At 38.1% G+C, this 16159-nt stretch overlaps 1 protein-coding gene across 5 annotated transcripts in view; it reads right to left on the bottom strand.

Annotated features, from left to right (window-relative positions):
- The window catches only part of CD163 (CD163 molecule), a 31557-nt gene that overhangs the window by 15025 nt on the left and 373 nt on the right, over positions 1-16159 (bottom strand). For all 5 annotated transcript variants that reach the window (XM_087855582.1, XM_087855581.1, XM_045781291.2 and 2 more), the window contains exons 2-6: positions 14917-15003; positions 13620-13940; positions 10369-10689; positions 6789-7109; positions 5703-6023 (exon numbers count right to left, since the gene is read on the bottom strand). In XM_087855582.1, coding sequence (XP_087711708.1) covers positions 5703-6023; positions 6789-7109; positions 10369-10689; positions 13620-13940; positions 14917-15003 — 1371 coding nt within the window. The remainder of the gene's footprint in view (positions 1-5702; positions 6024-6788; positions 7110-10368; positions 10690-13619; positions 13941-14916; positions 15004-16159) is intronic.

Consider the following 16159-nt stretch of genomic DNA (forward strand, 5'->3'; position numbering starts at 1 on the left):
ATTTGTGGCTGGTTTATCAAAACTTCCCATCAGAGAGAAATTGCTGCTTTATCTTTCTAATCTTCCTGCTTTATTGAGTTCTTTGGCCCTTTTCAGCCTTAAAGCCCTGTGCTCTACAAAACTAATTCTAAGAATTTAAACAGATAATGGAATTTGTAGTTTGAACTTGGCAGGCACAGAGATATTTCCATGATTTCCCCCTCCCCGGAAATCTTCTGAAAGTATCAAGAAATCAGGAGACAAAATTTCAGGGGCGGCGAGGTGGCTCAGTCAGTTAAGTGACCAACTCTTGGTTTTGGCTCAGGTCATGATCTCATGGGTCAATGGATCAGGCCCCCCTTCTGGCTCCCTGCTCAGTGGGAAGTCTGCTTGGGATCCTCTCTCTTTTCCCCTCCCCCTACTTGTGTGTGCCCTCTCTCATAAATAAATAAATCTTTCAAAAAAGAAACAAAATTATAAATTCTATTTCTAGCAAAGCAAAAAGAGTGCTAAAACCTATGTGCCCATGTAAGTAGAAGAGCTTCTAAAACTGCACAATATAACAAAAGAGTTTACAAAAGAAGGCAAAGAGCACACATGGCATACGTAGCAAATAAAAATATAGTTCTATAAACAGAAGGGCCCACCTTCAGCTTCAAATGTACACTATTTGGGATTTCTATAATATGCAGTTGAATAGAATCCTAAATAATTCAGAATGTTACCAAAACTGAAGTGGTGTAGTAATAAAACCTAAATTTTGGATGCAGTTGAATGGAATGGAGGGATAAAATATATAATAACTCAGATATTATAGACTGGAAAGCTAATGTCTTATTATTCACGGTAAGGTATTCGGATAAATGTCACCTTGGAAAGAAAACCATGTGCTCTCTGAAGCTGAAAAATCAGAGAACATACTCGGAGAACAAAAAAACTGAAAAAAAAGATCAGAATGCTGGCATGACATAAATCCTCTGCCACTTTCAGCCGTTACAAGAGAGAGATGAACTTAGACTTGAAGTAGCCAGACTGCAAGAAACAAATGGAAGGAAAAATACCAATTTTGTAAGGAAGGCACGTTCTGCCTGTAGCTACTACATAATGAATTGAGAGACCTATAATTTGGAACTTGCAGGATCGAAAAAAAAAAAAAAACCAAACCAAACCCTAAGTATCCTACCCCCCAAACTGGGGTGGTGATAAAACTGTAGGCTTAACAGAAAATAGAATTGACACTCCATATACAACATCCATGAGCCTACCAGCAAAGACAGGACTTTGGTCTTGCTTTTCCTCCCATACCTCAAGTTTTAAATGACCTCAGGGCATCAGGCAATAAATTAAGAGGAAGGGGCTGGTCACAGCATAGATCGAAGTCTGTAAATATATTCCCTGACTCTGGTTACCTTCAGGTGGCATTAGATGAAAGAAAATCAACTAGAAGGGTACTAAGTTTGGAGAGAATTGTTTCGCTGACTTTGAGGACAGCTGACATCAGCCAATAATAATTCAATCTGTAAAGCAATCCAAGGGTCCCCGAGACAATGTCAGCAGAAAGTGGGTTGTGAAAGGTGTGCAGCCCCCAAAACCGCACTCAGGTATGACTGTGGAGAGCACGCAGTAGAAGGATCTGCCCTGAGAATAGCACCTGGGCCCAGGAAGGACAATGGACAGAGAACAGTTTCTCAGAGGGCAGAACCTGGCCTATCAGGTTGGCTTACCAGGGAACTCACTCAGTTCCAGGGCAACTTACCATTCTTGACCAATAGGATTTGATAATTACCACAGAAAAACAACTCTAGGTACTTCTTGGTGCCCACAGAAACACCCAAATTACCATAAACTGCTTACCTATTTGACTTATTTTAGTGAGAAAGAAGTAAACTTTTTCTTTATCCACTCTTATTTGGCTTTCTTTTGGATGCTGCTAAACTTCACACTAACTAATATAAAATACAATTAATAGGAAAATATTTAGAAGGAAATGATCAGACATGCAATTATACTTACATATGCCCAAACACAAAGTTTCCCCCCAAAAATTATGTAGAGAAATACAGCTCATGGTTAGTTGTAGCATGATACATGTTGACAATAAATATTATGTATACATAATATGACAACATGGAAGTGCATAATATGACTAAGTTAAGGTCAAATATGCCTCTCATCTCTAAAAAGTAATCCAATTTCTTTCTAAATAAATAATATTCTTTCTAAAATAAATCTGAATTCAATGATGAAAAAAGTGATGCTTGTATTTATGTATTTATGCTTTTAAAATTAACCTGAATTCTATGATGAATACAAATGATTCATAAAGGTTGAAAATAAAAGAATAGAAAATAAATAAAGCAATAGTTGTGATATTACTATCAGACAAGTTTGATTCAGAAGAAAAATCATTCAACCACAGAAAAGGGGAAACTTTGTAATACTAAAAAGAACAATTCATAATGACCACATTACAGTCACAGGAAGATCTATGTCCCAGATTCACAGAGCATCAGTTAGTCAATTATATGATACAGTCACCGGTATACTCAGTGGAAAACCTACAACCTCACATATTTATATTAATAACTAGGAAAGAATCAACATTATTTAAACACTGAACTCAAGAAGTTAAATCAGTCAGAAATCATAAAGGAATTAATAGAAAGAAAAACAAATTATAATGAATTAGAAAATGAAAATAGTATTAATCTTAAAAAATCCAAATGCTGGTTCATTAAAAAAAAGCAAAACCAAGCTAATTTTATCTAATAAAAGGAATCAAAAGTATAAATAAAGTCACACAGTAATAAATGATAAGAAGAGAGATGTCATGGGTAGAGAAGTAATTTCAGAAAGGTCTTTAAATATTGATATGAAAAGTTAAAAATTGAGCTACCCTATGATCCAGCCATTGCACTACTGGGTGTTTACCCCAAAGATACAGACGTAGTGAAGAGAAGGGCCATATGCACCCCAATGTTCATAGCAGCAATGTCCACAATAGCTAAATCGTGGAAGGAGCCGAGATGCCCTGCAACAGATGACTGGATTAAGAAGTTGTGGTCCATATATACAATGGAATATTACTCAGCAATCAGAAAGAATGAGTTCTCAACATTTGCTACAACATGGACAGCACTGGAGGAGATAATGCTTAGTGAAATAAGTCAAGCAGAGAAAGACAACTATCATATGATTTCTCTCATCTATGGAACATAAGAACTAGAATGATCAGTAGGGGAAGAAAGGGATAAAGAAAGGGGGGGTAATCAGAAGGGGGAATGAAACATGAGAGACTATGGACTATGAGAAACAAACTGAGGGCTACAGAGGGGAGGGGGGTGGGGGAATGGGATAGACCGGTGATGGGTAGTAAGGAGGGCACATATTGCATGGTGCACTGGGTGTTATACACAACTAATGAATCATCGAGCCTTACATCGAAAACCGGGGATGTACTGTATGGTGACTAACATAATATAATAAAAAATCATTATTAATAAAAAAAAAATAAATAAATATTGATATGAAATGGTCAAGATATTTTACTAAGTGAATACTATGGTACAGAACAATATTATATATAATATGCCAACATTTGAACAAACAAAATGAGGTGAAACTTATATATGGATTTTTTTTGTATTTACATAAAATATCTCCTAAAGAATATATAAATACCCCAGTCATGTAAGTTGTCTGTGAAGAGTAGGACTGGACAGGTGGGGATATCTTTCAGGAAGAGCTTACACTTTCATTTCAAAGTGTGAACAACAGCAACAACAAAAAAAAAGCACAAACACACACGAAAACACACACACACAAAAACAAAGTGTGCACTATGTGAATATATTGTCGAATCAAGAAACCTCTTTAGAAAAGAAAAGACGACGGTTGAAAGCAGTTATGTATATTCAAATTTGTATCTTTAAAGATTGTCTTTTTCCAATCAGAGGATAATTTCTATGTAATTAGACACAATTTGTAACATCAGGTAATGCACATGGGAGCACATCTAGATTAGGATGTATCTGGAGTAAAGCCATTGGTTAGTGGACATGCAGCTCCATATGACTACATCTCTACATGGCTAATGGTTTTGCTCTTATGTCTCTTTCCCTGAAGTCTTTCTTTTACTATATCAGTAATAGTTATGTCAATATGTTACCTTACAGTTGTTAAAAAGGCATCACTTTTCAACAATGTTAGTGTTTGTATAAATGTGATTAGCATTAAATACTAGAGATTTTCCTTATACCTGGCCAACTCACAGCTCACTTTGGAACTGCTAAAAGAGGTTACAGTGAAATACACAGAAACATTCAGAAAGAAGAAATTCTTACACAGATAAAAACAAATAATCAAATCAAAAAATGGACAGAAGATATGAACAGACACTTTTCCAATGAAGACATACAAATGGCTAACAGACACATGAAAAAATGTTCAAAATCATTAGCCATCAGGGAAATTCAAATCAAAACCACATTGAGATACCACCTTATGCCAGTTAGAATGGCAAAAATTGACAAGGCAGGAAACAACAAATGTTGGAGAGGATGTGGAGTAAGGGGAACCCTCTTACACTATTGGTGGGAATGCAAGTTGGTACAGCCACTTTGGAAAAATCAGTGTGGAGGTCCCTCAAAAAGTTAAAAATAGAGCTACCCTATGACCCAGCAATTGCACTACTGGGTATTTACCCCAAAGATAGAGATGTAGTGAAGAGAAGGGCCATATGCACCCCAATGTTCATAGCAGGAATGTCCACAATAGCCAAACTGTGGAAGGAGCTGAGATACCCTTCAACAGACGAATGGATAAAGAAGATGTGGTCCATATATACAATGGAATATTAAGCCATCAGAAAGAACGATTACCCAACATTTGCAGCAACATGGACTAGACTGGAGGAGATTATGCTAAGTGAAATAAGTCAAACAGAGAAAGACAATTATCATATGGTTTCACTCATTTGTGGAACAAAAGAATAACAGTGAGATCGGTAGGAGAAGGAAGGGAAGAATGAAGGGAGGGGTAAACAGAAGGGGGAATGAACCGCAAGAGACTATGGACTCTGGGAAACAAACTGAGGGTTTCAGAGGGGAGGGGTTGGGGGTTGGGCTGGGCTGGTGATGGGTATTAAGGCGGGTACATATTGCACGGAGCACTGGGTGTTATACGCAAACAATGAATCATGGAACACTACATCATGAAATGTAATCTATGGAAACTAATCATGGAAACTAATGATGTACTGTATGGTGACTAACATAACAATAACAAATTAAAAAAAAAAAAGAAAGATAGAGCCTAAGGTTCAGTCATGCCAGCTTATCCAACATATTATTAAAATCATTTGAAGACATTCCCATGAAAGACGTATTTAAGTTCTACCTTCAATTTTAATACTTCTTAATCTTTCATACTTCCATGGATTTAAAAATGATTCAATTGTTTTGCTTTGTTTCTTAATGAACAAGCATAGGAAAAAGAAGAGAGAGAGAGGCAAACCAAGAAACAGACTCTTAATTGTAGAAAACAAAATATGGCTACCAGAGGGGAGGTGGGGCAGATGAGATTAAGGAGGGCACTTGTGAACTAGACATTTCTTGAGGGAGATATAGTCATAAGGACCAATGTTTCTCATCAGTTTCAAGGATCTTACTGGAAATTTATACTCTTGGAATCCAACTTCTTAACATGTCAATTGAAAGTCTTACCTGAGCAGGTAACTTTAGCTTCTTCATAGTGATCACAGCTAAGTCCACCCCACTGCCAGTTCTTGCAGTCCCAAAGAGAAGTTTCATTTCCAACACAGCTGCTTAAAAACAGCCATGTGTCTGTTGTCTTAACTTTGGAATAAATCTGATAGGACGTTTTGAGAGCAGATCCACATCCCAACTGCCTGCAAACCACGTCGGCTTCTTTCAGTCCCCAGCCTCTGTCACATACTTTCCCTATCAGTTTCTGAATTTCCACCTCCACTGTCCCAGCACAGCGACTGCCTCCACCGACAAGTCTCAGCTCCAGATCGGATCCATCTGCAAAAGAAACATAAACTTAGTACATAGATACATATGGAGGTTAGCTCCCAAAGAATAGATTTTTTATCTTCCTTCCCAGATACTGAGGCATTGGAAATGATGACTTCTCCATCTTCTGGCTTTTTTTAACAGCCAGTAGAGGCCATGAATTCGGTAGAAACAGGATTATAGTTGCAAGGGTTAGTAGAAATTGTCAATGGCAGAAAAATATGAACAAGTTGGAGATTTTTTAAAAAGACAGAACATTTTATGTCTCAGAGATCCATGTAGATTTAAGAATCTGAAATGTGGCCCCTAACAGCAGCCTGAATAATTACTACAGAAAATAGTCAGACAACCCTCCAAATTAGTCAAATAAAGAACGCAGATGCTTGAGTGGCTCAGTCGGTTGAATGTCCAACTCTTGGTTTTGGTTCAGGTTGTGATCTCAGGGTTGTGATCTTTGGATCCTGATCTTGGGGTTGTGGGATTGAGCCCCAGGTCAGGCTATCAGCTCAGTATGGAGTCTGCTTGAGGATTCACTCTCTCCCTCTCCCTCTGCCTCTCCCCCTGCTCATGCTCTCTAAATAAATAGATATAAATAGGTAGATAGATAGAAGATAGATAGATAAAATCTTTTAAGAAAGAAAAAAAAGAATGTGTTTAAGATTCCTTACAATAAGGAAATTATTAATTATTTCTGTCTCTCCCATCTCACACCCATTCTTACTCCTAAAAAACACAGGTCCTTCCTTCTCTGTTTTTCTTTTTATTTTAACTTACCAGAACATGTCACACCAGCATCTTCATTATGATTGCAGTAATGCTTTCCCCATTCATGGTGTCTACACTGCCAGAGAGCAGATTCGTGTCCGTGACAGGAAACACTGTCAAGCCAAATGTGTCCAGTTCCCTCACTGGCGTTCACTCGACCCGTGGCGGTGACGGCAGTTGGGCATCCCAATTGCTTACACACCACAGCAGCGTCGTTACTATCCCAGCCATCATCACACACTGTCCCCCATTCCCCTTGGAATTTTACTTCTAGTCTTCCTGAACATTCAGTGACTCCATCTACCAGTCTCAGGCTGAGATCTGCTCCATCTGTAAGAGGGACACAAAGCAAATCATGACAACCAAACAAGAATAAGGGGGGACTACAAGTAGACACAGAGAAAACAGTGATATAATACCACTGAAAATCATTAAAGATGAAGAAAGAGGGGTGTGGGCAAGAAGACAGGACTTTTCAGAATAGCTAGTATCAAAAAGATAAGAAATAACAAGTCTTGACAAAGATGCCAAGAAAGGGGAAGCCTCTTGCACTGTTGGTGGGAATGCAAACCGATGCAGCCACCATGGAAACCAATATGGCGGTTCCTCAAAAAATTCCTAATAGTACTACCTATGATCCAGGAATTTCACTGCTGGATACTTTCCCCCAAAATACAAAACCCTAATTTGAAGGGATGTATGTATGAACTCCTATGTATATAGCAGCATTATTTATGATAGCCAAATTATGGAAGCAGCTCAAGTGTCCAGCAATAGATGAATAGCTAAAGAAGGTGTGGTATATATATGACAGAATATTATTCAGCCATAAAAAGAATAAAATCTTACCATTTGCAATAACATGGATGGAGCTAGACAGTATAATACTATAAGTAAAATAAGTCAGTCAGAGAAAGACAAATACCACATGATTTCATATATATGTGGAATTTAGGAAACAAAACAAATGAGCAAAGGAAAAAAAGAGAGAGAGAGACAAAGAAGCAGACTCTTAACTACACAGAACTAATGGTTACCAGAGGGGAGGTGGGTGGGAGGATGAGTGAAATAGGTGAAGGGGATTAAGAGTACACTCATCATGATGAACACTGAGTAATGTATAGAGTTGTTGAATCACCAATTTGTACACTTGAAACTAATATGATACTATATTTTAACTACACTGGAATTAAAATTAAGAACTTAATAAAAAAATTAAAAATGGAAATACCATATGATCCAGTAATTCCACTACCGGTGATTTCCCCAAGGAAAATGAAAACGCTAATTTGAAAAAACATATGTGCTTCTATGTTTATGGCAGGATTATTTACAATAGTCAGGATATGGAAGAGAATGGAATATTACTCAACCTTAAAAAAGAATGAGATCTTGCCATTTGTAACAACATGGATGGACCTATAGGGTATAATGCTAAACGAATTAAGTCAGAGAAAGAAAGGCAAATATCAAATGATTCCATTTATATGTGCAATCTAAAAAACAAAACAAATGAACAGACTCTTAACTATAGAGAGCAAACGGGTGGTTGCCAGAGGTGAGGTGGGCAAGGGGATGGATGAAATAGATAAAGGGGATCAAGAGGTACAAACTTCCAGTTATAAAATAAGTAAGTCAGAGAGATGAAAAGTATAGCATAGGGAATATAGTCAATAACACTGTAATAACTTTGTACGGAGACAAATGGTGACCATGCTTATTGTGGTGAACAGCAAGTAATTCACAGAATTGTCAAACCAATATGTTGTACATCTGAAACTAATATAACATTTATGTCAATGATGCTTCAATAAGAACTTTTTTAGAAAAAGAAGACACGACTTTTCAGTACAGAGAGTATGTGCTATAAAAAGAGTTCCTTTGGTGCCTGGGTAGCCTCTGACTTCGGCTCAGGTCGTGTCTCGGGGTCCTGGGATCAAGCCCCGCATTGGGCACCCTGCTCAACGGGGAGTCTGCTCTTTTTCTGCCTGCTGCTTCCCCCACTCTCTCTCCCTCTCTCAAATAAATAAATGAAATCTTAAAAAAAAAAAAAAAAAGGAAAAAGTTACTAACAGGAGATCCAGAGGCCATATTTTATCTAGAGATTTGTTTGACTATCACGGAGTTTTTATTGGAATTGATTGTTTTTTCTTGTTAAATATATATTTGCATGTGTTTAGGTGATATGCACACACTCCGGTTTGCCCATGACTCAACACTGACTTTTACCTCTGACTCATTACCTATCTATAACTACCTGGTTTGCGTTATATGCCTGGTCCCTTTGTGACCACTTCCTTAGTCTAAAAGCAAGCAAAGAGAAAAGGGGACCTCATCATTACCACTTTCACCTCCCCCAATCGATATTCTTCAAAGAACCTCCCCCAGTCAGAGCTTGATCCTGAGCAATTTCTTGTAATAAATAAGTTGCCCCTTTCTTCTGGAAGTTTTAGCGTTTGTTGCCACAATACTATTTACTGTGAGTCCTCAGCATTGAGAAGAAATGTGCTGATTGGGGACCTAGAAAGATTTTGGTGGGTAAAGGAGAATGGAAGGTAACTCCTGTGCATTTTTCAATCCCCAATCCCTCTTGCTTTCTTCATCTAACAAATTCCATCTCTTCTGTAGGAATCCCATTCTTTGTAGTTCAAACAATAGATGGTCATGTTGTCCAACAACAACAAAGGGCCAATGTAAGAAATAGAAAAAGAGCCAGAACCCCCATGGCATTATTTCAGTGTTTGAATCCAGCTGTGCCTGAAGCCAACGGGACCTCTGGATTCCCCAGTTTTCTTAGTCAGCATCCTCTTTCCTTAAAGTTAGTTAGTTAGTTAGTTAAAATTTGAATTGAGTTTTTGTCATTAGTAAAAAAAAAAAAAAGATATCTGGTGAATACAGGGACACTTTTACTCTGTTTTTCTGAAAGTTCCCTGGGGTTCAGGACCTACTAGGTCTGCTTCAAACTAAGAACTCAAGTGAAAAAAGGGGCATCATCCCTGCACACAAAAATCCACTGTCCTTGTGCCCTGAACAGACATGGAACATGGAAGTCTCTAGACACAGAGTCTGTTCACACCATAACACTAGCATAAATGAGGTTTTCATAGAAAACCAAACTATTTTTTTATCACTTGATTCTGTGAATTTGAACTAATATTTTGGGAAGGGGTGGCTTAAACTCTTTGCAGGGAGAGGATGATAAGAAGTGTGATTTGTTTTTAAAATTCATCCTAAAAGTACAATTTGCTAGTCAAGCTGTTTTTTTTTTCTTTTTCTCTTTTTTCTTTCTTCTCTTTTTTGGGGTGTTGGGGGGAAGAGGGAGGATTGGATTATTCTCTGAACACCTCCTTCTATCCTTATGACTGGGATCTCAGTTTCACTGTTCATCCTTCTTCCCTAACCTAGTTATTCTCATTTCAGTTCAGGTAAAATCTCCACAAGTATCAGAGGCGGAACCTGAAATTAGGTCATAAGAAGGTGATTGAGGAAGCAGTCCTCATTCTGTTTTTCAGTTCAGACTTTTTCAGGCTCTTACCCCCTTTCTTTTTGCTTCTCAGAAAGAACAGAACAAACTCGGATCAGTCCTTACCCAAGCAAATCACTCCAACATCCTCAGAGTGATCACAGTTATGCTTTCCCCATCCTTCGTGCTTGCAGTTCCAGAGAGCTGACTCATTTCCACTGCATACAAGATCATCAAACCAGATTGGCCCAGAACCTTCTCCAAAATTAGCTGAACCAGAGAAACTGACAGCACTTCCACATTCGAGCTGTTTACAAACCACAGAAGCATGATCTATGTTGAAGTTATCATCACACACTGTTCCCCACTGTCCTTGGAACTTGACCTCTATTCTTCCAGAACACTGGTTTCCTCCATTCATCAGCCTTATCTCCAAATTGGATCCATCTAGAGCAGAAAAAAGACTAGAGTTCAGAAGTGATATTTCATTCAGAAGTGACTTTAGGAAATAAGATTCCTCTAGACGCTCGAGATGTGATGCTGTCCTTGAAAATGGTGCCTCCTTTTGGGTGCTGCCCATCTTTACATATTAGGGAATTTTAATCTTTTAAAGACCAGCTAACAACTAGGACTTTCATCTATACCTACTTACCAAGGAAAATGTTTTATAGTTTAAAATTTGCTTTCTGTTTTGTTTTTATTTCCTTCCATTGCTAAGACAAAGTAAGCATTCTTTTATATAGAAACTGATTAATTTGACTTAAAGCACTTATTTTAAAAACTAGAGAAAATAAAATGAACTCGTCCAACAAAGTAGCAAAAATGGCAAACTGGTCATTTGTTGAACATTTAAAATCTTTATTTTAATCTTTCTCTATTATCTACAGTTCAGAGCATGAAGAATTATCTGAAGTCAAATATAAAATTAGAAAACAGGAAAAAGGGAAAAATAAAAATGCCTAAGCATGCACAGTAGTTTGCAAAAGCATCCTATGGTATACCAAATTAATAAGAATTTAGGAAAAAATAAATCAAAATGACTCATTTCTTACCAATCTCCTGTTTGAATCAAAGCTTCCCCTCCCCCAAAGCATCTGGTACATTTTTAGCAAAGAACAGTTTTTCATAAAGGAAATTCTCTCTATACACTCTTCTCTAGATTTTCTATGAGGATTAAAATACCCAAGAAAAGGAGATTTGGGATGAAATCTGGGGACATGTAAAAAACAAAAACTCTTTGAGCTTGAACAAAATGTTTAGGGGCTCTCTTTTTGAGAAAGGGATTCACTTTTAAAAGCTCTAAATACCAGGCAGAGGCCTCTACTTAACAGGATTTTTTGTTCCGGACAATTAATAATCATAAAAATAATAGTTCACAATTAAAATATACATCTGATGTTCTCAGTGTATCACCTGTGCTATCAATCTTCACAACATTGAGCATTATGTGTTATTCCCACTATCCTTACTTCACCAATAAGCATTCTCAGTTTGCCTAACTGTCACAGGATCATATGCCTAGAAAATAGTAGAGCCAGAAGGTGAAAAGAAAAAGCAGTCTAACACCAGCGTTCATTCTCCTGTTATACTCTATTGTCCCTGAGAGTGTGATAATAACAAAACCTCCCAAGAGTAGAGGCTCTGAGGACTGAGCATTAGTCAGGGTGGGGAAATCTCAGAAATACAGCCTCTGAAACCTCATGAAACTAGGGAGCCCTTGGGGGCCTAGGCATGCACCAGTTGGTGCATTTGCTATATAAACTTCGATAAGCAAATTTGATTAATTCTATCCTGAACTATGAAAAAACAGAAAACAAGAGTTAAAAGTGCTACATTGATGTCTGAGCTTAAATAGCTCTGTAGGCTGCAATAATTATAGTAGGAGCCTGGCAAGAATTTTTTAAAGATTTTATGTAGTCATTTATTTGAGAGCGAGAGAGTGGGGGGGGAGCAGAGGGAGAGGGACAAGCAGACTCTGCGCTGAGCATGGAGCCAGACCGGGGCTCGATCCCACCACCCCAAGATCATGACCTGAGCCAAAATCAAGAGTCTGATGCTCAACCGACCGAGCCACAAACGCTCCCTGAGCCTGGCAAGATTTATTACGGTTTTTAACTTTGCTGTAGATGCTCCGTGTAGATGTTACTATTGTTATTCCCTTTCTTTCCCCTGTAATGATTAACAGTAAAAGAGAAGAAGACGGAGGAAGAGGAGGAGGAGAAGGAAGAGGAGGAAGAGTGCAAGGATGGAAGGAAGAAGGAAAAAGTAGAGCTCTACGTGTATTAAAGCACTGAGTTTTCAGAAACTGAAGTTTAGAAAAATTTTACAACTTAATCAAAATAACATTCATGAGCTTCTGAGTTGGAATTGAATCCTGCACTTTTCCTAGATACTAGCCTGTGTTGTTCCCAATACACCGCGATGCTTGGGGAGAGATTAGTCCTTTCTAAAAATCAGTCCCATGGAGGAGATGGTCTTTAAGAAAGAGGCTCAGAGAGAGGCCAGTGAAATGAACAAGGAGAAATGGGAAGCCCAAGAATCTGAATTGGGTCATAAATATGACCTTGGGATTTACAGCAGAAAGGTCTGACACAGAACTTTCTGAGTTATTGTAAGGGTAACTGAGATAAAATTTATGAAATGTTTCATAAATCAAAACCACCTGGGGCACCTGGGTGGCTCAGTTGGTTAGGCATCTGACTCTTGATTTCAGCTCAGGTCATGATCTCATGGTCCTGGGATCGAGCCCTGTGTTGAGCTCTGTGATCAGCAGGGAGTCTGTTTGAGGATTTGTTCTCTATTCTCTCTCTCTCCTTCTCCCTCTGCCCTTCCCCCACCTCTCTCTCTCTCTCTCAATCAAATAAAATAAATAAATAAATCTTAAAAAACCCCACAACAAACCACCATTAAATGAAATAAATAACATTATGCACTGGAAAAAGCAATTATACTTGGCAAAACATCCTTCTTCCAACAAAGGATTAGTTCTAGGAATATTTATTTCTCACTTCAGTAAGTTCATTATCAGTGAATGGACAAAAAGGTCAATGCACAAAAGCAGCATGTTACTGAGAAAAAGGACAAAGAATTCACTTAGATATCATGATACTTTTATGTAGGAGTAGAGACTTACAGTAAGATTACTGACTATAAAATTGAGGCTGGTCACTTCCTCATTGATTGTGGTATTCAGAATCTTTTTCGATTTTTTAATGGAGCTTGTCATGCATCTTCTGGTCTTTTAGCAACGGATTGGGTGATTTTATATATGAGTAGATGACTTACAGAAAACTGGTTCCTTTTCATTTTTAACCCATCTACATAGTTTCCCCCCACAAAACATTTCATGTCGAGGCTTTGACTTTCACAAATCCTACCTGAGCAGGTGACTCCAATATCCTGTTGATGAGTACAGTTATGCTTTCCCCATCCATCATGTTTGCAGTCCCAGAGAGCAGATTCATTCCCTCGACAAGAAACGTGATCCATCCAAATGCGTCCAGAGCCTGCCCTGGAATTAGCCCATCCAGTGGCTTTGATAGCAGTGGGACATCCCAGCTGCCTGCAAATCACGGAGACCTCATCCATGCCCCAGCCATTATTACACACAGTTCCCCATTCCTCCTGGACTTTCACCTCCACTCTCCCGGCGCACTTGTCTTCACCATCTGCTAGCCTCAGCTCCTTCTCGGCTCCCCCTGCAACGATGCAAAAAGGCAACGATTGTTCGGGATCCAAAGAACGAGTGGAGAATTATTATTCCTTAGATTACTTATTTATTTTTCAAAGCCAGATTTGAGAAACATTCCAGACTCATCCATGATACAATAGAAGGATGCTATTTCATGGGAATGCAACTACATATATCAGCATCACAGGCTTCAGATGAAGAAAGGACATAAAACCAGTTAAGCTAAGTAACGCAAGTGTGAGATTTTTTATAATGTCAATTTATATAATCTCCACAGAGAGTTTACTATGTAAGTAATATATTACAAAATTTTATACGTATGAGCTATGTAAGTTTCTCCAAATTCTTAAGATTGATAGAAAGAAGGCTCACTCATGATGAGGATGCAAAGACTAGCCTTAAGGAATTTAATGCCCATTATACATATATATGGAAAACACCAAGAATTCTTAAAATACTAGTTGAAATCTGGCTGAAACTTTTCTACTTAAATGGAAGTTGAGATGGAGATATTTATCTCCCATCATGAAAAAAATCTCTCTCCCTCTGCCAAACCACCCCCCACCCCCAATGTCTCAGCTGCCATCCTACGATTACTTTAACTAACATAGGAACCTATGGTCTCACTGATATCTATCTGGCCTCCCTCAATACATTTTAAGGTAAATTTTGACAATCGAATTTATTAAAGCGTTCTTCAAATTCCATTTCATCTCAGTAATTCTGAGGTATTTTTCTTCTCTGTATTGTTTCCTATTTTTTAGGTAGATATTATTTTAAATCTTTAAGCAAAATGCACATTTTTTTCCTGTGAAAGTTTATTTTATTTTTTGGGAAACCATGCTATTTTGTTCATATTTTGGTGTCACATGATTAGGATCTTATTTTGTGCTTTTAATATCTGATCCTTTGAAATCATGCAGCATGTTTTGAGATGCTGCAGAACCTTCAGGAGAATTATTTGCATTTGACAAAGCACTCACCTAGAGAACTGGTGATCAAACAGGCACTGAGAACTAAGACCACAGCCACAGTGGAGGACCTCAAGAGGGCGAAACATCTTCTACAGTCTGTGGTGGGAAAAAAAGAAAGAAAGAAAGAAAGAAAAAGACAAAAGTATTGCCTTCCCAAAAAGAGACTTTGGAGAAGAGAGATGGTTTCAGAGATTTGAGGTTAACAAGGAAAGTCAAACCAAGACAAAGAACCCATCCTTCTAAATGGCAAGGTGGACAGGAAACATTCATACCCAGGATCACATATTCTCAGTGAAATAGCTTCGGAAATGTTCATGTTTAGAGGCAACCTAGGGGTGAGGAATTAGGAGCAAGTTGCAGATGGAAAAGAATTTCAAGAGCAGACCGTAAAACCTGGAAAACTGAAAAAGCATCAAAAAAGCTTAGCAGGGCCACAGAATGATAGTCAGCTACTGAGGTCCCCGTCTCCAAGCCCACTGGACCCAGATGGTTAGGTGGTAATTTCCAGGAGGGAATGGATTCTATATATCAGGCTCAACACTACTTCACCAGTACCTGGCACAGTACCTGCTAAACAGTAGCTGAACATTGATGGAATATATCTGAAAAACCAAAATACTGGATTTTATCCCTAGATAGAGCATAAAGCTCTAAAGCTTTTATTACTCTTACTCCTTATTCTTACTCTAACCCGACACTCATGTAAAGGCAAGAATGCATTGGTTAGCCACACTGAAGCATGCACTTTGGGATAAGTCACTGAACTGTGTGCTTAGGACGTGTGCTTTCATGTGGTATGCTATACTGTGATTAAAAAGCTTTGAATAACGGGTCCCTCAGTGGCTCAGTTAAGCATCGGCCTATGGCTCAGGTCATGATGCTGGGGTCCTGGGATCGAGTCCCGAATCGGGCTCCCTGCTCAGCAGAGTCTGCTTCTCCCTCTCCCTCTGCTTCTGCTTGTGCTCCCTCTCTCTCTCAAATAAATAAACAAAATGTTTTTTAAAAAAAAAAAACTTTGAAAAAAAATTAAAATGCTAAATGAATTTAACATCTCCATATAAATCATGAAGTAGATTTCAACACTCAGGAATGTTATTCTAAATTTCCCTCAGTGATCAACTTGCAATCAATATTCATTCCTGTATGGTCTATTTATGTTTTCTAACAATTGTTGTTTTCCTACTCAATTCAATTCAGTTCATTTCAGCTCCTTTCTTAATTTTACCTCAGCAGTTTTACAAAATTGTTGCCA

The sequence above is a fragment of the Ursus americanus genome, chromosome 25 (genome assembly GCF_024610735.1).
Source record: "Ursus americanus isolate L20-20 chromosome 25, mUrsAme1.1.p, whole genome shotgun sequence".
Lineage (NCBI taxonomy): Eukaryota > Metazoa > Chordata > Mammalia > Carnivora > Ursidae > Ursus > Ursus americanus.